The 26,507-nt window shown below is 41.9% G+C and overlaps 2 protein-coding genes across 12 annotated transcripts in view; one reads left to right on the top strand and one right to left on the bottom strand.

Moving 5' to 3' along the window:
- The window catches only part of LOC108033606 (dual specificity calcium/calmodulin-dependent 3',5'-cyclic nucleotide phosphodiesterase 1), an 87,012-nt gene that overhangs the window by 19,059 nt on the left and 41,446 nt on the right, over nt 1-26,507 (top strand). The window contains exons 1-2 of one of the 11 annotated variants that reach the window (XR_007763499.1): nt 4,209-4,478; nt 19,178-19,856. The exons of 3 other annotated variants lie outside the window; for them this stretch is intronic. Coding sequence is in view for 7 of the 8 variants with exons in the window: in XM_050885325.1 (XP_050741282.1) it covers nt 19,391-19,856 (466 nt within the window). In the remaining variant the exon portion in view is untranslated. Of the gene's footprint in view, nt 1-4,208; nt 4,562-19,177; nt 19,857-26,507 lie in introns of those variants that run through there. 7 more of the 11 variants (XM_050885325.1, XM_050885322.1, XM_050885324.1 and 4 more) reach the window with 7 other exon arrangements.
- On the bottom strand, nt 24,515-26,456 carry LOC108033233 (uncharacterized). Its single transcript, XM_017107498.3, has 3 exons — nt 26,451-26,456; nt 25,023-25,816; nt 24,515-24,958 (listed from the first exon to the last, which is right to left on the bottom strand). Exons 1-2 carry the CDS (start codon nt 26,454-26,456, stop codon nt 25,703-25,705), a joined length of 120 nt encoding a protein of 39 aa, XP_016962987.1. The 3' UTR covers nt 24,515-24,958; nt 25,023-25,702.

Below are 26,507 nucleotides of genomic sequence, written 5' to 3'. Positions count from 1 at the left end.
AATCGATTTTCTGAATATCAATGTTTTGGTTCTTGTATCAAACTCATAAAGTATTCAAACGTTAAACTTTCAAGGAGTTGGAACCCTAAATCCCTTTTGCATGATAGCTGTATCTGGCTAATCCCTCGACTCCGTAGGGCAGTCAACAAATCGGTCGATTGCAACCAGAAATTGCTTTCATGTCTGTCAACAGGTTTTTGAGGTCCAACTCGCTCGAGCGGAGGGGTTCACGGGGCAAATGTATCCAGACTGCGAGCGCTGCGCGACTCAAAAATCTGCGCATGATGATTTATTGCCGGTGGCCCGCTTTTGGCATTTGACGCATTTGTGCAACATGCGTTTTGACATTTAAAGCTGATTTGTGTGAAATTCGAACGAACAAACAGCAACAACGCGCGGCGAATTAGTCTTTTATTTCTTTCTACTTTGCACCTCGCATTTGACGCTTGTCTGGTTCTAATTTTAATTAGAATTTGTTATTGATTTAGTTGTTGATTTATTAATAGCAGTGATTAAGTGGACGGCTCCGGACTCAGACTGTGGCGCCCGCAGCTTATTTGCCTGGCACGCAATGCCAAGATCCGATCCGATCCAGGCCGAGCCTGTCCAGTTTTGGGCAAGCCCGAACCAGCTTTCTGGCCAGCATGCACCACTAGCACCACCAGCATCACACGCACCACTCGGTGGCCGGGCAGCTGCAGAAGTCCAGCGTCGCTTAAGCTGATCACAAGGCTCCGGTCGCGTATCGGTCCAACACAAAAACTGTTGATTAGGTTTAACAAGCCCGAGTTAGATACAATAATTAATCAGGAAACCGACTCAAGCCTATGTTGAGGCACACTTTGGATAACCCCGAGGTGAGTGCGGGCTCAATTGGATTAACTCCGTGGCTTATGTAAAGTTATTGATGCTTTTCCCATAATGAACTGCCGACTGCTATTATTATTAAATAAAATACCGAAATGGAAAAGCAGTGCCTGTTTTTATTGTATTTGTAATTATTTTAAAAACTTTATTTGAACGCTCCGTTTAAAGGTAAAGGCAAGTGTGAAAACCAAAACTAAATCTATGCCAAGAGGAATGCAAAATAGATATAATTAATCAAAAGCCCAGCTCAAGTTACAGCCAAACTAAAGCAAACGTACTCCTTGACTTACCTATCTTTTGTTATCTGGTTTGGAATCATGGACGCACATAACTTGGCTCGGCATGTGGCAATTAGCATTTGGATAATTGTTACAGGCCTGGCAGAGTTTCAGATGCTCTTTACTAATTGCTTTACCTAATTGTTGATGCCCAACGCAGACCCCTTTCCCGTCGGTAAGGAATTCCAGGCCGGCAAAGTTGCGTATGAGCAATATCTACATTTGTGCAGCTGTAAATTGCATTTTGCACACCCCGCACATATCCAAAATTTAATTACGTGTTTGCCGAGCACAAGTCATAAACATTGAGTTAGCCAAGAAGCCAAATACTTAATGGATGAAATCATGAACTTAAATTCAATTTCAGAATGTCGGCACAGCCTTCTACATGCAGACGTTCAAATGCAGTGGCTGCTAAATGAAATTTCGGAGAAACGAAATTTGACAGGGTCCAATGATGTGTGTAACGCAATTTGTCATCTGTTTAGGAACTGCAACTGAACAGACATTTTATTTGAATTTTAACAAAATTACCACGAGAACTAATGGTCGGTTTTCTGATGGCTGCCACTCAAGGCCAATTTAATTTTCTGCCAAATACGTTTTTGACAATTATATCCTGAAAAGGAACGACCACACAAAAAATCATTTCAGAATAAGGCATTTGCTTAAAATATGTTTCAAGTGCATCGAATATTATATGCTAGCTACTGTGTTGACCAATTCAAAATTTCAAGGTGTTGAAACTATGTGAGTGAGTGCCTCGACTATCAGATACCCTTTACTCAGGTTAAGGGAGCAAATGGAAATGGAGATTTACAAGCAGCAAAGCGACCTGCCCTGACTAACATAAAGAAACGAACGGACAAATAGACAAACAGTGGACGGAATATATAAAACGGAAAAATTTGGCTTATGGAAGCCAAAATGAGCGCTGTACTATGAACTACCATTAGTTCGAAAGGGGACGACTGAATTCTATAAAATTAGGAAGCTAGTTAGAGTAAGGGAAAGTGAGTTTGACTAATGGAAACTCAATGGTATTATACATTTTTCTCGAAACAAGGATTATGTTAAAAATACTATATTAAATCTTTTCAAACAGAGGAGAAAACCCAAATAAAACATTAAGATACACTCAGAAAAAAAACAGTATTCTGAGCTTGAACCAAGTATTTTCGGAACACAAGAACAAAATACTGATTTTAAGCATGAATTTTTTAGACCGAAAATACTTAGTATAAGAACATTTCGGTATTCAACGAGAACGATTTAATAAAATAAAGTTAGAAGGCTCAGGCATAATTCAAGGACGTATAATTCTTAAATTAATATACAAATATTAAACTGTGTTTTTATGAAATGCTAGAAATGGAGAAATAAGTATTGGAATCTGAAACGAAATAAGCGATGTATATATAGATATTATAAATATTTAAAGTTATATATATATATCGAGCACATTGAGAATAAACAGTTGGGAATTCTTGGAGTTGGCAGACATTAAAATTACAAAGATTGCTCAAAATGAGAATTTTTAGAGCACGAACATTCTTAAATAATAAGCATGCAATTTTTCTTAAATCAAGGTTGTTTGGACTTTTTTTAGCACGGTGTTTTTCCCAGCGTGTATTAGTGTTAAATGCAGCATCGGCAACAAGAGACGAACAAACATCCTCTTAATCTTCCTTTGTGCCATTTCAAGTACTACACGGAAGATACAACTCCCCTTTAATTATAAGCTATGTTCACGCGATGCTACAGTCTCATGTTTCCTTCAATTAATGCTGATAGCCTGACCGCTTCTTTGAGGCGCCTTATTGTTTGGCCTCACCCCCAATTATTACGCCCCCAGCACAACAGGGTTTTCCATTTCAAATCCCCGATAAGGTTGCTAAAATTAATACTCGTATTAAAACTGTTTTGCTAACTGTTTTCCATCTGCTTGCTTTCAGGTAAGTCGCTGAGATACTTTATGCTACTTAAAATCTTCGAGCGGCTTTGTTTATTTTTGATGCCTGGTAAGTCAGCAATAATATGCAAAACAAAAGCCCACGAAAGGGAAAGAACGGGAGGCGGCCACTGCGAAAGGAAGTACCAAACACTTGTACAACTTAAGGGAAACAAGACATTTTTAGAATATTTTTATTTCCCGGGCACCCCACTAAGAAGCGTATGGGTGCGGGGTTTATTTTATAAAAGTATCTGCACGATTATATATTAACCAGTGTGTGTGTATGCTGCCCCCAAGGGTCGCCCTGTTGAAAATGCTTTTCATTTTGTTTTGACTCCCGAGCAGCAGCAGCAGAAAAAACCCCCGAGTGTGGGTGGCAACCTGTTGAGGGCGCCCCTCTGTAAACAGCAACAAAGCCACTGAAAAGAGACAAAAACAATGCTCCGAAAGCGAAGCCATAGGCAAGCAGAGAGCCCTTGATTTTGGGAGTGGGAAACGCAACGGAAAAATATTGGGAAATTCTTTTACATGTTCCGGGTTTTCCTTTCGCAAAAAGTACATGAGCTACCTTATTGTCCAAAAGGCATAGACTTCAAAGCATCATATTAATTCTAAAGATAAATTTTGTCAACGAAAATTAAATACAAACATTAAAAATATGAACAATTCTATTAAACTCAAATTATATAAAAAAAACATTCAAATTGTTTTAGCTAAAAATATTTCATGTTCACCAACAACAGTCGTGTTAATCAGACAATTTCAAATCTTTCATCAGTGTATTTAAAGTATCTGGTCAAAAATTTGTGTTTTATATTTTCTTTAAAAATAATTTTGAAAACTATAAATAAAAGATAGTTGATTCTGCTTATAGGTCTGAGCTTTTCCCAACTTTATCTTAGCTTTTGTTACCACAAGCTCTCTGGCTGGCCAAGCTTTTAGCCGTTTTCCTCGACAAAATAGCGGGAAATCGACCGCGAGCTTTTCCGTTCAACCAGGCTGCCATTCTCTCTCACTTGGCGAATTTTCATGCGCAGATTTCTTCGGGGCCTGAAAGCTTTCGGTGTGGGCCAACGTGGTTGTTGCTGCTGCCTCTGGACGGGTTAGAGGTGTCTCTGTTTTGGATCTCGGTGTCTCCGTGATTCCGCTGCTCCGCTGCTATCTACTCGGAGTCCGAAAATCCAGTTCCAGTTTATCCCCAGCAGGCAGCATGTGCGGACGTAGTGCTGCTCCTGCTGCCGAATTTTCTTATCGCGCTCGCGTGCTTTCCACCTGAGCATCCACCACCGGCTTATCGCTTGTTTATCGGACGCAGATCAAAATCGAAGACTCAGATATCGAGACTAGTTTCCGCTAGCAGTGTTTGTCGAAAATCAATTGTAATGCTCAGTAATGAAGAAAATATATTAAATATTATAAATCGAGTGCATAACCAAACGAGTGTCTTTCCCCTGTTTTGTTTGTAAATTTCGCCTTGTGGAACTTTTCGTTTATCATTATCAAAAGCGTCCGCGCCCTAGCCTATAATTTGTTTTTTATGCAATTGACTTTTTATCTCTGTGTTTATTACGCCCTCACACACCCATCGAAAAAGTGAACAGATAAATATATATCCCGGTATATAGTCAGTTAGTCTGCCTGATTTATGTTCGATGCAATCAGCCACAACAAATTGCATCAAACTAACAAAGGCAAATCGCTTCTATCAATTACTGGGTTCTGCCTCTCGCAAATAAAACAAATAATTTTGCAAAGCAAGTGTAAAATATAGCACAACAAGAATTGTTGCTAATCAAATTTATATTCTCCGCTACTGATTCGCCTGGGTGGGGAAATCAGACTGTCAGATTTGACGTCATTATATTAGCATAAATAAATACAACAATCCGCGCCACTCCATTAAAAAACACTTAAAAGAAATAATATATTTATACAAATGATTAACGCAAATCTGACTCTCAATATGCTGCTCGGCCTCGTTTATGATATCATAAAAATCTAGTAAATACAATAATACCGAGTACGCATTCGAGGGCCCCGCATTTATGTGTATTTTATCGCATAATTTGTCCGCTGACTGAAACGGAAACTTTGCTTCCTCCGCGGCCCATTATGTCTGTGGCTAATACATAAATGTCGGGCCAATAAGCAGACATAAAAATGCAATAAAAACCATATAAATTATATACAAATTCTCAGTAAGCTAACCAACTCGGTTCAAATTTGTAATGGACGGGACATATCGTCAAAATCACATCTGAATGTTGCAAAATGGTCTGCTCCGCGCAAATTGTTTGTACAAATCTCAGAAACTGTGGCCACATCATGTTGCCGCTTTTATAGGCGCACAAACAAACGTACCTCAATGCAAACAAAGTTGAAAACCTCTTGCCCCGAACCGCCCCCAAAAACCCCCCAATCGTAGTGCTGATCAAAGCCAACTGCGCACCGGACGCACGCGTCTACGCTGACGTCGAAGTCGGCGTCGCCATCGGCATCGGCATCGGCATCGTCGTCCAAAATATAGTAGTTGTCCGAAAATTCACATCGTTTGCATTCAGCCACACACACCTAACGGATGCAGTATCAACAGCACACGCACGCCTCGAAAAGCAAAAGATACCAAGATACAAAAGTATCTAGCACGTTTTCGGCGTTTCGCCTACGTCACGCCGCCAAAAGCAGAAAGCAGCGATATATACGAATAAGAAATATCGTATATATAGATATTGTTAATTGCCCGCAGCAATTGTCGCCCCCGAAAAGTGGCACAGTGGTCGCCGACGAATGTAAAACGAATTCGATCCCACTGTACGGAGATCATATCTAAAATTAAGTACTCAATTACACTCAACTCGATGGAATATTCCCTGAATAGTTTGAAATTGAATTTTGTTGAAGTAATATTTTTCCAAAATAACTTTATAATTTGGCTTGAACTGTTTATCTAAATTATTTATAACTTTCGGAAATTTAATTTTGGAAAAACATGTGAATGCATAAGAACGATTGTTTATTGGTTATTTACTTAAAGCTGTTAAAAATTACAACCTATATAGGTTATTCATTACCACACCTTACGAAAGAGACATTTAAATTAAGATTGCTTCACATGTGATAAGAAATACTATTTCTTTCTGCTAATTTAAGATTAATAATATTTATAGCTAATGCCTTCCTCAATTTTTTCAAACATTCTTTTTATGCTTCTACTGAATGTAAAGTAATCCTGTAAATAAAACTACTTCTGAAAATTCCAAGAAAGCACTTAGTGTTTACAAAAACCCAGCGCAGTAAAAGCAAATACTGCTTTCGCACTGTGGCTCGTTCTGAAAAACAAACTTCCTCAGACACTCAACCAGACTGCCCCTCGCCCAGCAAACCGCCAAAAGTGTAATTACTGCTATTGCATTTGCAAAAATTTGCAATGAGAGAACGCTCTCCAAATAGCCAAGTCATAGCACTCGGACACGACGCAGGTTGTCATTCTCGGCGCTCTTGCCATTGTCGGCGTCTACTTCTAATTTGGACTATTGTTAGACATGGTCAAGATCCAGTCCAGCAGCTGCGAGACGCGAGATGCGACACACGAAAAGAGTCTCGCCGAGCTTTCAGAGTGTCTTGAAGTGGACAACTGGTCGAGTGTTTGCTTTGGGCCAACTTGCCAGTTGGCCAGCTAATTGCGCCCATGCCCAGGGGATCAATTAGAGCCACAGCCAGGTAGTGCACCCGTGGTTCGGCTAGGCCTAGAAGTGGTCGCAAAAGGCGAAATCGAAGTATGCCCAATACTTTGGCATTGGAATGCAATTCAAACAACGCGTGTACACTGCCCGATTTCGGTTACCCCTTTAAGCGGCGACAGGCACTCGAGAAATGCCAACAATGTTTGACCTACATTCAAAAAAATTAATACAAACAGTTATGATACAAAAATCCGAGCCAAGCAAAAAGCAAGTCGAAAATCTCATTAAATTTCATGCAGCATTCGCCCAGATACAGCGATACAAAATGTTACAAGACAGCCGAAGATATTGAAGCGGCCCATCAATTTTCACTGCCCATCAGGCGGCGGCCGTTTCGATGGGCCGAACTTGTTTCGGGCTCACACGCAACGTTGCCAAAAACTACAAGGCCCAAACGGGGCAGGAGCGGGCGGAGCAGGAGCGGGCCATTCAGGACAGCAAGACAGGCAATTTAATTAAAGGCATTTATGTTTTTTACTGCCAGCTGCGGTTGACTCTTCAATTTCTGCATTTTTCGCGGCAGAGTGGGAAGGAACGGATGGAATACTCTGCAGAACCCATACTGTACCGACTACCTTTAGCATTTCACTTTAATACCTGTAGATATAGTGAGACATCATGAACTACTTGGTCTCATCAGTCAAACCTAGAATGTTTCATATCGGTAATGCTGACTAAGTATATCTTCCTTTATTAGAAGCATTTAGCATAATTACTCTTTGTAGTGAAGGTTAGGAAAATGAATTCCTTTTCTACAGTAAAGGGTATTCTCCCGTCGATGGTTTCGCTCCACTTCTTGTCGGTCCGCCGGGCACTTCATATTCCAATTGCCCTTTGTCATCGCGTCTGCATTGTCCACTTGCCATCTTCACATTCCTCGCGATGATCGCAAGTGCAGAGGTCCGAGCCAGAAACGGGTTTTAATCTGGCCAAGGGGACGGGTGGACCACTCGCAGTGCGCTTTTCTGGAGCTGTCCCGACTGTCTTAAATGATGTTAACGATGCCCTTTGGGTGTTAATTACGAATACGATTTAATCTGGACAATCGAGTGTCATTAAGTGCAGCGCAAATGATCCGCAGAAATGTGCTAATTAAGGCGACAGACCTTGACCAGACCACAAAGGAATGAGCGGAAATTTTGTTCGCTTGAAATGGAAAACAAAAACCGCGCGTATTGAGAAAAAGACGCGTAAAAAATGCACATTAACTCAATTAGCCTGTCATAATGTTTTCGCTTTCAAACGAACAAACAAGCAAAAATAAATAATGAAAAAGCAGATTTGTGGCTCTTGTTTATAGATAAATTTAGATGTCATCGAGCGACCTCAGAAAAGTTCACAACAAAAACTTCTGACGCCACAGAAAAGGGGAAGAGCGTTCCGCAAATGTTCTCAAAATATTTAATGTGCGGCCTTTCTTTCTGCCGCCTTTTCCTCCACTGGTTCCCCAGTCTTTTTTTTAAATTTTGGTGTGTTTGCTTGGCGGCGTGGAAATGCCGACGCTTTTGTTTTGTTCTTCCTTCATTGTTTGGCATTGTTTTCGCTGCCTTTGTTTTGATTTTTTTAAGTTTTCCTTTCGGATTGGTGAGAAGTGAGGCGGAAAAGCGTCTGCTATAAAAATTAAACGCCATTTCGAGCCTTTGATTGACTGACAGAAAGTTTGAAAACGTTGGGCAGGTGTCAGCCAAATCAGACATCGCATAAAAATCATTAATGCTGTCTGAGTTTCACTGACACTGACAAGAGATTATTATCAGAGTGGTACACATTTATTTTATGAATAAGCTTTTTTAGTACCTGAATGAAATAAGTATTAAAATAGTCTTTAGAAGTATTTATTCATGAATTCTCAGTTGGTTATTATGCAGACAATAAGGTGTTCAGTAAGATTCCATTGCAAGCACGAACAAAATAAGATTTTAGAAGACAGCAAATGACAAGGTGTCGAAACTGTGGCCAATATTTTATACTGGTGAAATGTGGACAACTTTCTTGGCATTAACAACCGCGACTGAAAGTTTCCTGCTAATCAAGGAGATTTACTGCTGACTCAATACATACAGCGTGGTGTCATTGTCTAATTCTCACCCACTCTCAGCTTATCGAGCAGATAACAGTCGCTCCCACTGGCCAAGTTAAGTGACTTAAGTGCCGCCAAGTTTGCTTCTTTTTACTTAAGCTTTTACGGCGTCGGCTCTGCGCTCCCTTTGTTTTTCTTTCCGCCGCCTTGGTCCTCGGCTTTCTTGTGTGTGTTTTTATCTAATCAATAATCGCAAGAAATGTCCGAACAGCAAACGTGCAAAGCCGTTGGGGACAACGGCAGGGCAAGGACGTGCTTGAAAATAAGAGAAAATCAAACGCCGAAGCCAAGGGGCAGACAACGCTGACTTCGGTGTGTGAAAAACTTTTAAGCAAACAATTGTGGGGCGGCCTAATAAAATCAACACAGCCCCACACACTCGCACCCACACCCACACCGCTCCATGGGCTCTTGTGTGCGCACACACAGGCGCACTTGTGCCGACGATAATGGAATATCGGCGAAATTGATGAAGTTATTTCGCCGCCGAGGCCGCCGCTTTCCGTAGCATACTTCGCAGCGCAGCCTGCACCGAAATTCGATCCGCAGAGGCGCTGCCCTAATGGTCCTGGCGACGCTGAGCACACTCCGACACGTGCCAATCGCCGCCTGCCAGCGCCTAGCTGTATGCAACGATTTTTCGATCCGCCAGGCACTATATCCTCGCACATATTTTGCGGCCTTTTGACGGCTTGCACTTAATGGCATAATGAATTTATGGCGGCTAGCCTAATTATTCCGATGAGAGTGCGGAAAGCAGATACCAGAGTGGCAGAGACAACACGGCTTAAAGAGCCTATTGAGTGCCGAAAATTTGGGTCATCCTCTATGAAAATGCCCTCTTTTATAGGTGCTCATGAAGCTAATCAAATTTCTTTAAAGTATTAAGTACACCCTTATAAATTTAAAGCTCGCATTACCTCGTTCATCCCTTGAGGGCAAACAACTCTCATGAATAATTACGGACTCTCGAGGCCTTATATATTTCCCACATTTGCATTCGTCTCCAATTAAGCAGAAGACCATTACGTCATTTATGTTGAATATATATCAAGAACCCACAAGATGACTTTTGCCTAAGCCCAAAACTTTGGGACTACTTTCGATGGCTTAAATTGGTTGCCACTCGAAAGCACCACCATAAAACTCCAACTATTCCTCTGCAGGAATCAAAACGCCTGTCAGAGAAATCACAACTTGAAAATGGGTATCGAATGAGAGCTGAAAACTTTTTGCCGACAATTTGGAACATTTTGTGAGGTTCGGGACAAATTCGCATTCATTGCCTTTGTTTGTGTCGCGTGTGTGGTGGGGAGGCGGAGAAATGGTTTCACATTTCAGCGCGCCTAGAACTATGCCACGTTGTGTATCTGTGTGTTTTGGTTGCCTGCCAGCCGCAGAGGCCACAGAACACAACGCAGTCATTTGTAGCGACGCAAAAAGGGTCCTGGAAAATGTCTTTTTACTTGTCGTCTGGTAAACATATTTGAATTTTTTCCGCTGCCCTGACAGGCCACCTCCCCTTTGTTATTTCTTCATTGACAATTTTCTGGCAGTTTTGGCTAGCATTTTTTGCTTCCGATTTTCAGCTGCGGTTTATTTTGAAAGCCAGTTTAATTAGGAAAAACTTTGGTTGCCCGGGCAAGCTGTTGTCCTGGGAACTCGGGCAGGTGGAATCCAACGTCGGGGTGAAGAAGTGCGCATTTGAATTGCTAATCAAGTTGTTGATTCATGAAATGTGACGCAAAACTCTCAGCCAAATAGAAGAAAAATAAGCGGACCTAAGAAGTTTTTAATGATGCTGCAGCTAAGGTTCTTTCTGTTTTCAATGAAAACAAAGAGCAAGTGTAATTTGCTTTTAATTAATGCCGACACAGCAGTTGAGAGTGGCACGGAAAACTTGCCCAGCTCTGTCTTGCTTGACTTGGCCCTCGGCCAATTGGGCCATTTCAACTCGGCCCGGGCCAGGCGATAAACATGCCAAAAGCGTCAAAAGCCGCTGGCGCACAAACTGCTCAGGAAGTTGCTCAGCGAGGGGATCGAAAGGGGATAAATCTGGGTTGGCCGGCGCTGCCACGTTGGTAGTGGTAGTAGCCTATAGTTTCTGGCATTCGGAAGTTCCTTTTGCCGTTCAACATTCTCGAAAGCCAAAAAGCTGTGCGAAAATGTTGCATACTTTCCCGAGCTTAGCAAAAGTTTGTTGCACCATGCAAATACCTAGAATTTGTGGAGGCCAAAACGGCAGAAGCCAAGCGGGATTTGCCTGGATATACATAATCATAATTGCAATGCCTTGTTCTGCAGCCGGTTGAAGATAGCTGCCATTCTTCTATCTGCTGGTTGGCAGCCCTACTCCCAACAAGTTTTGAGAATCCGCGTTGCTTTAGTGTTTCACAAATTTTGATTAAAAACTCCAGACAACCTTCGTGTCTGCGTAAGCTTACATTTAAATTGTTCTTTAAACAAATCACTTGCAAATCCTTCCCATGGTTCTTGGAACTTCGCGCACTTATTTAGCTACCTCATTATACTTTCATTGTATTCATACATGAACGTTTCACATTATGCTCCCCATTTGCCTGACATTGCATCATTCAAAGGTACGCAAATTAATGGCAACACTTGGGTATGCACTTGATGATGTCACTAATGCTCGTTCGCCCTCCGTGTTCTCAAAATGCTAAGCATACGACCCCATAAATCGCATTTAATTGCTTGAATACCTTAACAAATGAATAGATGGTCCCCGACCCGCCAGCCATTTTCGGCCCGCTTATAAACTTGATAAATGACAATGGCCAAAAGCAAGCCTCCCGGCGCCATTTTGAATTTCACGCCATTACATGTGGGAATACTGCTCAAATCTTTGTTGTTGCGTGCCCGAAAAGATTTGAGAAATGGCGCATCATTTGGAAGGGAGCAGGCCAAGTGGTGTCGAGTGCCAGGACTCTCAGAGTGATTCGCCAAATCATCCACAGAACGGCGGAGCACTGGAGGGGGAGGCACAAGGCGGGATGGGCATGTTTATTTACCCAAAAAGTCACAACTTTGTGTGCTGTGTGTATGGCAAATACAAATAAGCAAACATCAAAACGAAAATTGCACAAATACACTCAAGGCGGGGAATGAGCAGTAGGCTATCTGGAAAAGTATATTTCTGTATATGCAGTAAGGCAATTTGGAACACCCCTCGCATAAGCCGATCAAAAAAATTATCTGTGCTCTTGTGCACTTGGAATATTTTGATTACTCTACTTAAATTAAATTTGTCCATTATTAAACTAAGATTGATATCAACTTGCTCAAAATATGTAAAATCAAAGGAGTTCGAGAATAGGATAAGGATATTTAAAATGATATCAAATAGGGTATTCCATCGTCCAAAAGCCAATTTAAACCGATTGCCGGCAGTCAGGCATAAAGTACAAGATGCATTTTCGAACTGCGAGTAAATCCATTCCATTTCTCCAATGCCTGGCCATTTCCCGCTTGAGTGGAACAAATTTCCCATACAGCCAACTCTTTGGCCAAGAACTCGATTTTCTACAAACGTTTGTTGGCACACAGACCAACTTTTATGGCCGAAGCAGTTAACAGACTTTGTTGGGTTCCTGGCCAAAGTTGCTCGACCATTCTGGCACTAATCGAAAGTTCCTTTCTTTTTGGGATGGCCAAATGAAGTGTTTGCATTTAACGGCCCAGGCAGCAATTGTGGCCAGGAGGGGGAGTGGTGGGTTGTGGCTTCGGGGTGGGGGCATTATGCAAAAACTGTTGCAAAAAGTTTTGCACTCCAAAGAGAAAGCCCGAGAACGTGCCACAACAGCAGCAACAATGACGTCGCCGCCTTGATTTGTTTTGGGCCACACTCGGATTCAATGAGTTGCACAAGAACTTCCAGACAATCAACGGCGGGTGCTGCTCGGCGGTGGCCCAGTGGGTGGTCGGCGGTACAGTGGGTGGTGCGGTGGCACAGCAACAGCTGCAAGTGTAAACAGAATGAGGTCAGTTCTGGTGTTGCATGTTGCTCGGGCATTAGGGTAAACTGTTGATAGACGTTGGACGACGACTAATCACCGACTGCAGAGAGGCAGATAGGGATAGAAGGTCGGTGGAGGAGCAGGGCAGGCGGGACGTATGCAAATGAAGCCACATTAATGACTTTGAAAGCTGCCCGCTGGACTCTTAAAGTACGCTGTACCATACATTATGGCGCACTATGTAGAAAGATACAAATTATAAGCAACGGGATGCACTTTATTACACTATAATGTGTTACGTTCTAAGTTCTACCTCTTCATTTCGGATAAAAATTATCACAAATTCGAAGAAAGTCTTAGAAGAAGAGTTTCTCAATTGTATTCAATCGTTGAATCGTTACTCTGGTTGAGACGAGTCAGTAGTACCTAAAACTTCCCAAAGATGGTAAACATATTTATATAATATTGAATTTCACCAAAAAATTCAAGTTTATTCTCTGTGTAGAATGAAAATTAAAACATTTTCTGATTTTTGTTAAAATGAGATGTGAAAACATCAACCATCCCTTTATTGCTGGCAGAGGATAACTTCTTTGTTTAACCTTAAACGTTGAATGCAAGACTCAGCGCTTTAGAAACTTGGCGCGAAGGCAGGAGATTTATTGCACCTTATCCAGCAACTTAAACTTCTCCCTCCGGACGGGCGCAATCCTTCTACAAGCTGCCGCCCTCGCCCAGGGGTCCGGGTCCTCCCCTTTCTGCACTGCGTATGCCATAAATAATAAATACGTGGCACATTGCCACCCCAGTAGAACTTTTCTGCAGTGCGTTCTGAGGTTCCTTTGTGGTTTTGTTCGGTGCCTGGCCCTGGGGCCAGCTCCTCTCAACCTTCCATTTAATTGACAATTGTCTGCAGCAGAACAGGAATAAGACCATAAAACATTGACAAAGTCAACAGCGTGAAAAAGTATCCGAGGAAAGGAAATGTACAAGTACGAAAAAAGTACGAGGGAAGCCTCGAGAAATAAGTTTTGTGTGCCAGGTCCCCTGCGCCCACGAACATTTCTATTTGTCGCCCTGCCAAGTACATAAAGCAAAGCTAAAATGTAAGCTCCATAAACGCATCTCAAAGTTACTCCTGCCGGTCCCAAGCCCCTGCCACGCCCCTTTTCACCGCCTTTCTGCTCCGGCACTTCCTTCGTCTTCTTGCGCACATATTTTTTGACAATTTATTTATGCGTTTAATAACGACATCATCAGCATGTAAGCGAGCGGAGGCATAACGGACTCATATACATACTAGCGTTTACATGTATGATGTGTCCAGGGGCGGAAAAGGGGTTACTTGGTGGCAATAAAAATGTCGCTGATTTGACAATGTTCTTTATGTTCGGAAAGTCCCGAAAAGCTTTCAACGCCCCAGATCATTCCAGCCCCCTGCGCAAGGTGGCTCAACTCATTACGCAGTAATTTAAAATGACTTGGTGCTGCTGGCAGGGGGAAAACATCCCTGGGACTGCTTTAAAGGGTTGAACAAATGCTTCCTGGCCCATTAAATATTTAATATTTTTTCATTAGCAATGAAATCAAATCCCAGCAGTGGCTGTGCTTACCTTTCGATTTACCCAGCCATAAAACATCCAAAGTAGTGCATTACTCTTTGTTACTTATTTATAAGAATGTGCAGGAAAGCAAAAGTCACAAGTCGCTGATATCAATCAATAGGAGAGAAGAGGTTCCAGAAAATACAGGAAGTAGGACATTTAAATTATCTTTTCTTACAGATAATTATTTAAAAAGGATTAAGTTCCCACGTCAATATTGTTATCAGATTAATAACAAAAATCCTTAAACTTTCCTGAGAACAGAGTATATTAAATATCTTTAAAATAAATAAATTAAATATTATATCTTTAAAATGTCGGAAATTTGGAATAGTTATTATAAAATTGTTATCGATTGATTAGCTGATAAAGGAAATATTTTATTCCATCTCTAGTGAAATACTTATAGCTGCCTCCATAAGCAGTCCAACCGCTCTCCTGAAGCTCATGAAAATTTAATAGTGATTCCAAATAAAATCCACAAGCCCATAGGTTCGCCCTCGAAGGCCAGGGGCAAACTGGTTGATTGCCAATCTGCGGCAATTATTTCATCCCGGGAAAACACCAACTCCCCTATTATCGTTTTCGCATTGTTTATGCGTCAATGGAAAACGAGTAAACAAACATGGCTATAAATAAGCGGCTAATAAGGATAATTGCCTGCTTTACAAATTGTCGCAAGGCAGGGAAAAGAAGAAGGGAAACGGACTCAGGACACAGATAGGAAGCAGCACATCTACAAGTCAAAATAGTAATAAATTGCTGGAGAAAATTGCGAGGAGCGTCGGGAGAAAAACCGAGCCGCAAAACCGGAACATATGGACAAGGATGCCGTGGAGGTCCTTTGAATTGTGTGAGTGTGTGCGAAAAGCGCGAGGCGAGGAGGGGCAGCCGTAGACAGACATCCTTATTTATGGTCGTGCGGTGCGGCAAATTAATAATGCGACTTTTCTCATTTGTTTGCCGTTTCTCTCTGGCGCTTGTCCTTCTATGTAAATGGGACTTTGCGGCAGGAACTGCATTTAGCCCACAGCTGGGAGTCCTGTGTGTAGAAATAGCAAAAAACACACTGAAACAATTTGCAATGTAAATGCTGGTCATAATGTGGTTCCCAAAGCCAATAATGATGATGATGAGGTGGACTAAGTCAAGTCAGCCTGTCTGGCTTCCCGTTTTTCACATTTGGCCTCATATGGCCCCGAAGTTTTCCTTCGCCCCAAATGCTAATGAGCCGAGTCAAGGAATCCCCACTCTATCTCTCTCTGCCTGACTTTTCTCTGACTTTTCCTGCGACTTTCCTTTGAAGTGTCGACCCTTTCGGGCACTTGGAAAATTTATTGCACACTTCCTGTCGCTCAGTTTGTTTTTCCTGCTCCCCTTCAATTACATGCAATTTCTCCTGCTTTTTTATTGCATCCCTCATCGATCCAACGCAGAATGTGGTGTGTGATTAACGGGTGCGATTCGCCGAGTCCCTCGTCCTGACAGGCCGACATCCTCCGCTTCAGGCCTGCCATCCAGCCGCAGCCGTCCTGCGCAACATTCTTGGCCCCAAACTATCGCACTTTAACTCATCTTTTATTTACACCAGGACCGAGACAAGCCGGCAAAGGCGACGCTCTGGCGCCCCTCGACATCGGGGAAATTACACCAACAAACAACGAGACCGGGTCATGTCAAGAGGCAACAACAGCTCCAAATTACAACAATTAAAACAGGGGGAACCCAAGTATATACATCCGTTTATATGTGCAAATGACAAGGGCGACAATGCAGCTCTATTTGATATACACTGAACGAAAACCTACGTTTTTGTTGGGTGTAAATATAAGAAAAGTTTGTTAATTGTATTTTCTGTTTCTATTTCAAGCCAAGAGGGGTCTTAAAGTTTAAGGACTAACGAAAATCGTATCAGAATACATATTTCAAAAGAAGAAAGTTACTTGATGATTATTCTGTTCCTTTACTGCACGCAATAACGTTCAAGAAATAAGAATGCTCAGAAATTGGCTACCTTGAGGGCAAATCATTAATTATCTGAGATCCCAACCAAAAATCTTAGTCGATTGTTCTCGTGTACGACTTCCTATGCGGCATTTGCTCTCTCCTCTCCAAGTGGATTGTGTATGCGCTTTTAATTATTGCCATGTGATGGTGTTGTCTCTTCACTTTTATTATCCTCCTGTTACTTGCAATGTTTTCCTCTGAGCAAAACAACCCCCATGCGAGGACACGCCCCGCCTTAACTTGGCTTCAACGCCCACATTAACAGCCACATCGAGCACTGGCAAGTGACAGCTTTTAATTAAATAATTGACTATGCAGTGCCTATCTCGTGTGTTCATTCGTTCGGGCCCCAGCCAGCTTTCATCTGTCAGATCAGTGAGACAAAAAGGCAGGCCAACAAGTGGTGGATGGAGTCCTTCAGATAGACATGTTTATGATGCTGGCTAAAACGTCTGACAGACGAGAGTTCATTGAAACTTTTCGACTGCTGGCTGACTTTTGCGGCTCATCGGGAGAAAGTCGAACAGAAAAACATAAGCAGATAAACAGATAATGGGTAAAACTATAATAAACAGCATTAGTTATGCGGGTCGCTAGACTCTGCTCCCAAAACCAATAACGCATGTGGGCGGTCTAGATAAATGGCCAGGACCCTCGCCTTCACTCACAGCGCTGTCCAATCCGTATAAATTTAAAATATATTCCATGAAAGGAGTTCTCTGAACTCAAAGTATTACTGCTCCCAGAGGTTAACCACCCCCTTACCGCAAAGATAAGACGGATTTCGCGATTTATGGGGCCACAAACGAAAATTGCATGGCAAAATGTTCTCTACCCGGCCATAATATCTTTCTTTTCGTTGCCCAGAGCGCTGGCATTGATTTCAGGCGAACATCTTTCGTTAATTGAGTCGTAAAGGCGGCGTTATTGATACCTCATTAGGCAGGCTGATAAACGCGGCGAATGCTCCATGCTCTAGCTCCTTAAAGAGCAGCGAGCCTTAAAGCTGGGGACGGAGGGACAAAGTGGTCCTGCCAGATTATGTAAGTCCTGTCAGCTGCTCCCGACATTTGCCCCTCGATTTTGCACCATTCAATCGAGCGGACAAACCGACAGCAGCCACAACAATAACCTCAACCACAAAAGGATAAAAGGACGGGCAATTGGGGCTTGCGCCCAATGCGGGCATTCTCAAACAACAACAAAAGGAATTTTATATACGTACATAAAAGATTAATTAAAATTTTATGATTATCATTTGGAATTCATCTGTTTACCTCGCAGGGGTTAGGGTTAAATAAGGGAAAACAATCTCAAAACAATTTTGTTTTGTTTGCTGATTAAAGTCTGTAAGGTACAGCATCGGTATGTGTTGTATCAAAAGCGAGATAATTAATTATCTCAAGTATCTGTCTAATACCAAACATTTATTTTAACCACACAAGGCTCTTGTGATGAAAGTTATTCGCACAAATGTGCACTATGCAAATTTTATTACAGGCAGACAGAATAATGCCAATTTAAGTAAATTATATGTTTCAATGCTATCTCTCAACCCGACTTGGCTTTTATAGTTTTGAAAATTTGTACGGAGGCCCCACTGGCCCCATTTCTCGATGCTTTAATTAGCTGTCTTATGTTGATAGAACCCCCTTTCGCATGGAGCAAATAATCCCTCTTCAGCAGCACACCAACCTGCAAAAGTCCCAGCAGGAGGCACGTTTTGCAGCTGTCTTTTTGGCCAAGTCAAGTAGAGTAAAACGCTTAGGCCACGTGCCAACAGTAGAAAGAGTCACCTCCGAGCCCCGGGGCACATGTCGCCTTAAAAGTGTCGCCATTCAGCTTTATTCGTCGAACGTGACAATCCAACGACTTGGAAGAGATATATTTAACATCAGTCTAAGTATGTTTTTATATAAATACATTTTTAAGCAGGCCACACATGAAGCTCCATAGCATTTAATAAAACTTGATACGTCAACTTCCGTGCTACGTTAAAACAAATTGTTCCGCGAAACATAAGCTATAATAATAATGGAGAACACAGAGCAATATGGCATTGATGGATTTTTGATAAATGGACGGGCACTATGACAAATATGCAAAAAAAAACCAATGACAAACTGACCAACCGAGGAGCCGTACAATAGGCGATAAAAATCCGAATCAAATAACGCCAAACAATGTCAGTCAAAACAAGTGGAGTGGCGGGGCATGAGAGGGACAGGCAGCAGGCAAGCGAACCGAATAATTGACAGCAGACGGGAAAAAGTGCAATTAGAGTCAGGGCGGTGTACACTAAAAAATAAACTACCATTCATACATACATTTTTTTGCAAAAACTCGGAAAATACACAGCAGGATAGCTGAAAATGGAAAGGTGCCATCAGAAATATTCATTATAGTATGATACGAATTTTAAAATAAACTGAATAAATAGGTAGTCAAAAGTACTCACCCTAAAAAAAAACATTTAAAACACCCCATTTTTGGTCAAGTTACCTTATATTTTTAGTTTTTTCTGTGCTTCCACTTTAATTGCATTATGTTGTATAACCGTTGAGCGCACCACACTGCGTATGAGCAATGGCAATGAATAGAAATGGTTTTACCTGATTTTATTCAATTTTCATTTGTGCAACCGATTCAAATTTAATTTTACCCCAGAAAGACATCATAAAATTCCATAACGAAAGGACAATGTGATTTAAAGTGAGTTTTAATAGTGAGAAATGAATGTAAAATATTAATCAAACACAAATTCAACTGGCGTACGTCGACAAGGCAAATTTATTCCCACGGTTTCGCAAAATGCATTTCGAGTCGTAGTAATAACTCCACCGATTTACCCAGAGAGCGCGCTGATCTGAATCGTTGAAAATGGGCGATACTTTGGACGAGACGCTGCCCTCGCGACGCGACAAGCCGCAAACATTGAACATTGGCCAGGAGGAAGAGAGTGTGGGTATGGGTACCGCTCCCGCTCCGGCACCCGCGTCCTCCATGGCCATTCCCGCTTCCCGCACACCGCGCACCCGGCTGCGCCACGCGGATCGGGATCAGAAGCGCGAACACTCGAGCGACGGTTTGGTTTCGAGTGGCGAGCGGCGGGACGAATTTATGGGTCTCGAGGCCCAGCCGCGGCGCGAAAGCCTGAATAGTTGCGAGGCCGGCAGTCCGGTGGGCATGTCCTCCAGTCCCGGCAAGACGGGCCAGCGGCTCAACAGCTCCAGGTACCCGTCCAGCGGCTCCAGCGGCGGCATCGGAGTGAGCGTCCTGGGCAACCTAGTGGGCACCACCACCCGCAAGTGTGTCCTGACGCTGGACGGGTACTCCTATGTCATAGGTAAGTTGCTGTAAACCGACTCGGAGATTTAGAACTCCTCCACTCAAGTGCAATTATGGATCCAACAAAGAAAGCTGTGGACGAGGAACAAAAAGAAAAAAGGCTTTGTGGGTTCAAATCCAACAAAGATTCGACACCGGAGAAAATATTTTACAGTAATCAAAGTACTCAAGAATTGTGGAATATCTTCAATAAGCACAGAAAATATTTCATTTATTTGCAAAATATTTTTAAAATGTTCAATTAAAAATGTAGCCAGCTAAATGCAACAACCTATTCTTAAAACCATTCGTAAGGAGTTCTTTTTTTAAAAATGTTGTATTTTTAGCTTAATTTCTTACTTTGAATTTGTAAACACTTTCGTGATGGAGTGATGAAGTAATTTTATATATAGTTATATTCAATGCTTAAAAATATATATTAAAATATGAGATACATTTTTTACGAAAAATGTTAAAAAGTTGATAATGCTATAAGTTTAAAACAAACAAGGATACTTCACACTTTTACACTGACCATCCTATCATCTGAATATCTTAAAAAAATAATTTAATTCAAATAATAAATATTCAATAGTTCAACAATTTTTTATGTTGCATATGAAAATAGGCTTGACGGTATTTGACAAAACCTTAAATACTCATTTTACAGCAATTTTTTTTCTGTCTTGCACTAGTATTGTGATATCTTAAATTTCTTTCAACAAATGTTATGGAGCCTTTACTTCACCTTCCCCTTTCCGCTGGCCTTTGTTCACGGCTTTGGCCTGGCCTCTCCGATCTCCTTGAACAAAAGACTAAAGGTCTCGAGCTCCATTTTTAATATTGCGTTTATCATTGTTATACCCTTGCGGAGGACTTAATGATTTTAGTCAGGAGTTTGCAAAGCAGTAAAAGAGACGCTTCCGGTCCCAGAATTTATATATTCATGATCAGCATCACTAGGCAGTCAATCTATCGATGTTCCTTTATCGCGAACGAGTCTTTTTGTTTATATCTCAAAGGTCTTATTTAATAATAATAAGTGTATTAATAGGTCGATTTCACAAACACTTTCATTACAAAATTTGATATTGGAAATTTTGAAAGTTAAATGTGGGATAATTAATATCATACAACTTGGAAGCCCCAGTACAATCACGGCTCCCACAGGAACGAACTGTAAGGGAATATAAATTTCGGATTGCCGGGACTAGCTCCTTTCTCGATTTTCTTGAAACTCATAAAATAATTCGTGCATCTGCCAGTGTGTAACTTATTTTTCTATCATTTCTTTGCAGGTAAGTCAATTCAAATGGCAAAAAAAAAGCTCCACAAAAAGAAGCAGATTGAGGGTAATTCTCTGCAGAGCAGGTACGTTCTTCGTGGCTCGTTGCAGCATTAAATTGAAAATGAAATTGAATTTCCAACGAGTTGGGCTATTATAAAAGTTATCTCCCCTGCTCTCTTGGCACCCAGCCGGGTAGCAACAATTCATTTAGGATTCTTGCTGGCCAAAGCCGGGTGAGGTAAAAATTTATGGGAAACTTTTTATGTCCTCTGCATATGCCACGCAGATTTCCTGGCCCACCACCGCTTAGACTTCTAGTAGCTCGTTGCGTACATACGGAGGGAAAATTTAAAAGTCTATTGCCAGGTAAACAAGGTCGGGCCTCGATTCTCGTTTTGAGTGGCAGCCGTTCTGGCCAACTTTGATAACCGCCTTCTGTTGGCCATGTACGATGTTGTTCGCTTTTCCGTTTCCTTCGCAGCGGCCTTTTGCCTTGGTTTACATGGCTGGCCGGTCAGTTGTGTTTTGGCTAATAAACTGCCCGAGACCACAAAGTAAGCTCAAGAGGGTATGGCTTTGTTTCTGGGTTTGTCCGTGTGTCCATTCGAGATTAAAATTCATGAATTGTATTTCGGAGCGAACGAGTTTGCCCCGTGCCGTTGGAGTGCATCAGATATTCTGCAAAATACGCATGCAATTTCGGATTTTCGTTCCAGCAGCTGGCGGAAATGCAAAAGTATTTTCCTTGCTTGTCGAAAGCAGGGGATTGATGTCAGTTTTAAGTATAAATTTGTTATTATTTTTGCTACCAAGCTTTCAAAGAGGATTGACTGAACAATGAAAAGGCAGTTTGTTCCTAATTCCAGATAATATATATGGCCATAATACATTATAATAAATTAACCCGTCTAGGCTTTAAATGTTTTTAAGATATTTATCCAAATTTAAATTTATTTTAATAAACAATCCTAAATAAATAAGTGTGTTTTAGTTAATTAACTAGTTTTCCTGTATTCTTTAAAACCCTTTCGTCCTTTAAATCTTTAAAAGCTTTCAGACATCCCATTCGTTTTCCTTTCCTACCGAAATAGTCGGCAGACAAAAATTAAACAGTGGCCCAGAATGCTATGGCCAATTCTTTTGGCCCAAGGTCAGGACCGCACCGCACAGCCCCTTTGAGCCTTTGAATGTCCTGGCATGTCCTGGGGTGGCTCGTTTGCCCGGTCACGTAGCGGCCACAAATCGTGCGGCGATTTTGAGACAAAGCCGGGCCACGTCGAGCTTCAACCCCAGTCCCAAAAGCCACGCCCCCTATTCCGATTCCGGAGCCCTCCTTTTTGCCTTTTTAGCCAAGTCGCTTGGCGGCCGCCTGTCCTTTTGGGTTTCAATTTATGGGCCCTGCAATATTTTGCAAATAACCGTAGCATATCCTGCGGCGACAGCGCAGACAGCATTGCAATAAATAGTGAAAAGTTCGCCGAAGTGTGTGTGCGGCGGATCGGGTGAGTGTTTGCCTGGAAGTGTCCTTCAATTGACATATTACACTTGTTGTCGGCCCGGTCGCGGCTGTTTTGTCTTTCGCCCTTTTACTGGTTATGGCCCTCGATTTGTTTGGCCCGTCTCTGGAAGGGGGCGTGTCTGACATGGTGGAGATGAATGGTCCTGGGGACGGCTCTCGTCCGCTCGAAGGATTCGCTTGGCTGATCAAGCGTTCGGCCGACAAGTTGGACCATTGGCTAATTGATGTGCTGGCAGGCAGCAGATGGTCCCACCCCCGTACTCGTATTTATAATTTTTCCCTGCCCAAAAGCCTCGCTCTCGTGAAGAAAAGGGTTAAGTGGCTCATTTAGTTTGTGGTTCAACGGGTTTTCTTTGTTGAATTGGCTAATTTTTAGGAAGTAACTCTCTAATTAATTAAATTAAACAAGAACAAAGGAAGCAGAAGGGCCGTCATGAATAGAGATCGATTAGGCAACTTTAGTTTAGAGAGAATATCGAGTTATTAGCAACATTTTAAATAATAAATAATCACATCAGTGAAAGTTTTGAATAAGTTGCATAATAATAACAAATATTTATTTTATAATATAGGGCATGGGCTTTATAAGGTCACTTAAAAGTACCTAACCGCACATATTTTTCATTACTAAGGACCAGAACTTGAGGACTAACCGATCCACTTGGGAAAAACTTTAGGAAAGTCCTTATAATTTAACCCCAATTAACGCTTGCTCGAGGAAGTTCTCACCACTTCAGGGAAGGATCCCAGGACGAAATTTCCAATCGTGAATTACCAGAATCCACGGCATTCTCTCAGGCGTGGCAATGGAGGAGTGCGTTGCTGGAATGCCTTGAGCTGCCAGAGCTCCGTACTTCAGCCTTTCTGGCCAAAAGCGACAAGGAAATTTAATCAAATTTGCATAAATTCCGCTCGAACACAAAACGCTCAAAAATTCTCCGAATGCTATGGAATGCGACAAAGGCGGACTCAGACCGAAATACATATACGAACATAAAGTTTTATTGTCATGTGGGGGGGGGCTTCATTGAATATTTTCCTCTGTCTTGGCCAAAGCATACTTTAAAGGATAATATATGCATCTCCTCTGTGTCCCTTTTGCACCCGCTGTGTTTTCTTTTATGGCAATGGCCGCTCAATTGGCAATCAATTTGCCTTAGTCTCTGCGGGCCAACTTTTTCTTTCAAGTGTCAGCGACAGCCATAATAATAAAAGAAAAAAGGCTTAAAATCAATTTTCGTTAAACCCTTCGGAAAAGCGGCAACACACACACAAAGGCAGGCATGAAACTGGCTACCAATGGCCTGAGCTCTGGAAATTTTTTAATTAAAACAGTTAAAAGCGGCGCCAACGACTGTCTGCAAAATGTGTGTAGCCGACAGTCCCGAGAACCAAAAAAAATCAAATGAAACAAGGCAAAGTGCAAAATGGCTGCTGCCAGGAGCAGAAACACACGCGCCAGAAAGGTTGGCGAAAATCTGGCGGAAAGGATGCCCGCAAGGATGCCACTTCTGGCATCAAGGTGCAGAGCCTCCTGCCCGAGCCCTTCCAACATGTTTGCTACAATTTGGCTAACTAGCACAAAGGCTTAAACCCACACAGACTCACATTCGCCCTCCTTGTTTGCCTCTTCTCGAATGTCAGAGAACAAAGGCCAGACAGCGCGCCGTCGTTGTCCTGGCAATTCGACAAGGTGTTCTTGCCATAATTTGCAACTCAATTTCGCTCAGATTTTTGGGGCCTTTTCCAGTTAGACGCTCTGAAGTTTGTTCAGCCCAAATGTTCCACTAAGTAAACTTAAATGAAATTTAAACTTTTTAGTACCCCTCAGCATGCTGCAAATTACAGTCACAGATAACTTTTCGGGGGTTTTAGCTTGCTCCCTTTGATTGAAGTTTGGGCTGGAACTCACAAAGAACTTTTAGATTTATTTGAGTATTTTTAGATCATCTGATGTGAGCTCTCAGGAAGCCGTGAATGTAACTGCAAACACATCCTTTCCGTAGCATAATCCAAACAGCATGAATCTCAGAACGCGTTTCCTGGCTAATCTGAGCTCTAGCTCCCCAGTCAATCGTTCACTCATGGAGGTCCTTGTCGTCCCTGACAGCTTTTCGCTCTGGTTAATTCGCAGGCACTTTGCTGTAATTTCATTGGCATATCCGGTTGCGGGCTGTGTGTTTCTGTTGCCAAGGCTTCTGTCGGTGGCCCAACTAGTCTGCTCCGGAGGATGTCTCCTGTTCGGAGGCATCAATGCGTTAAATTCGCAGAGACGGCTGCCAACTGCAGCGGTCCTTGCAAATCGCGGAACTATCTGAAAGCGGCAGCAAATTGAGTAAAAACGATTGTTGACACCATTCACTGCTGAACCCACTCACTTGAAATTTTCCCAGGCGAGGATAATTTATCAAGTTTGCCAGCGCTCAAGTGCAGCTGAAGAAAAAAAACATTTCCTTTTGCAGTTATGCAGTTTCAGTCTCAGGATAACACTTACATTTATTCACCTTTTGCCATCGCAGAGTGTCGAACGCTTAGCAGCAAGATAAGTGGTTTCGCAGACATTGAAACGTGTAAAATCTCGGCTTTGGGGCATCCTGTGACCAAGGCAAGTCGAGCGACATTTTCTTGTAGTCTTTAAACAATGTAGCTTAGTGTTTTTTCGTTTTTCCCATATAATAACATGGTTAAGAAAACCTTTTACTATATTTTTTGGTGACTAAAGGTTTACTTTGGGAAAAAATATATAAATATTTATTGAGTCCTTTTCAGTTTATTTATAAATATTTGCAATCTCCTGGAAATCAATTCCCCATTGTTTCCCAGTCTTAAAAGAAAATCCATCTATCACCCCCGCCCCAAACATTTCTCTCCACTTGACAGATCCACTGGTAGAGGAAATTAAATTTGCAAATCCCATCGGCCACACTCAGGAGTCGTTAGTCCTGGCCAACTGTTAATGACATTTAAGCTGACGTTCGCTTTATTAATTAATTAATCAATCAATCAATCAGCAGACACACACACACTCAGGCAGACCCCGGGGAACAGCGAGAATCAATCAAAACCGATACTGATTGAAATTCACTTTGGTCCATTTGTGACGCCACAAGTTGTAGACCAGCAGGGCGACCAGAACCACATTGGCCGACTTGATGAGCTGCTTAACCAATTTCTAAAACAGCCATTCCGGCAGGAACTCACCTCATTATCGTGGTGCTGCGCTCCCTTAAAACAATTCCGCCTCCAGGGGGCAGATGAAGTCGGAAGGCCTCGTCCAGAATGCTGTCGCTGAATTATTAAAATAGTTTATAATTAATACTCCTACCGGTTCCGGGGCAGGCAGGCCAAAAGCAAAACGAGATGAAACGCAGCGGGACATATAGACAGCAAAATATATATACTCTTAATCCGATGAGAGCCTCTGCTCAACGTAACAACTGGCAATAAAATAATAAAACTTTCGAAAATCGCGTAAGCCTTGGGCCATTTTTAATTTACTTGTGATGAACTAAAAGTGGAATCGCCTATAAAATTTTGTACATTTCCAATAGATGCTAGAAAATGTCAGCCAAATAGCTTTCAAGCTAAATGATTAAGCTTTCCAATTTTATGAATTTAATTTTGCCTTTGATGTGCGATCCAAACAGCTAGTTTCTTTTATTTTAGCACTACTTTTTGTTTACCAAAAAATTTAATTTTCTGAAGTTTCTCAAATACTTATAGCTTCATATAAGGTGGTCAAGTAAAACCTGGTTTAAAAACCCATACAAATTTTATGAATTTGAACAAAAACTACACCACTTTACCGACATTACAAACCATTAGCTCTTATCCAAACAACTGCCATTTGTTGGAAACATGTT

The sequence above is a fragment of the Drosophila biarmipes genome, chromosome 2L (assembly GCF_025231255.1).
Source record: "Drosophila biarmipes strain raj3 chromosome 2L, RU_DBia_V1.1, whole genome shotgun sequence".
Lineage (NCBI taxonomy): Eukaryota > Metazoa > Arthropoda > Insecta > Diptera > Drosophilidae > Drosophila > Drosophila biarmipes.
The sequence above is the reverse complement of the archived record's forward strand: the minus strand, read 5'-3'. Positions and strand labels throughout refer to the sequence as shown.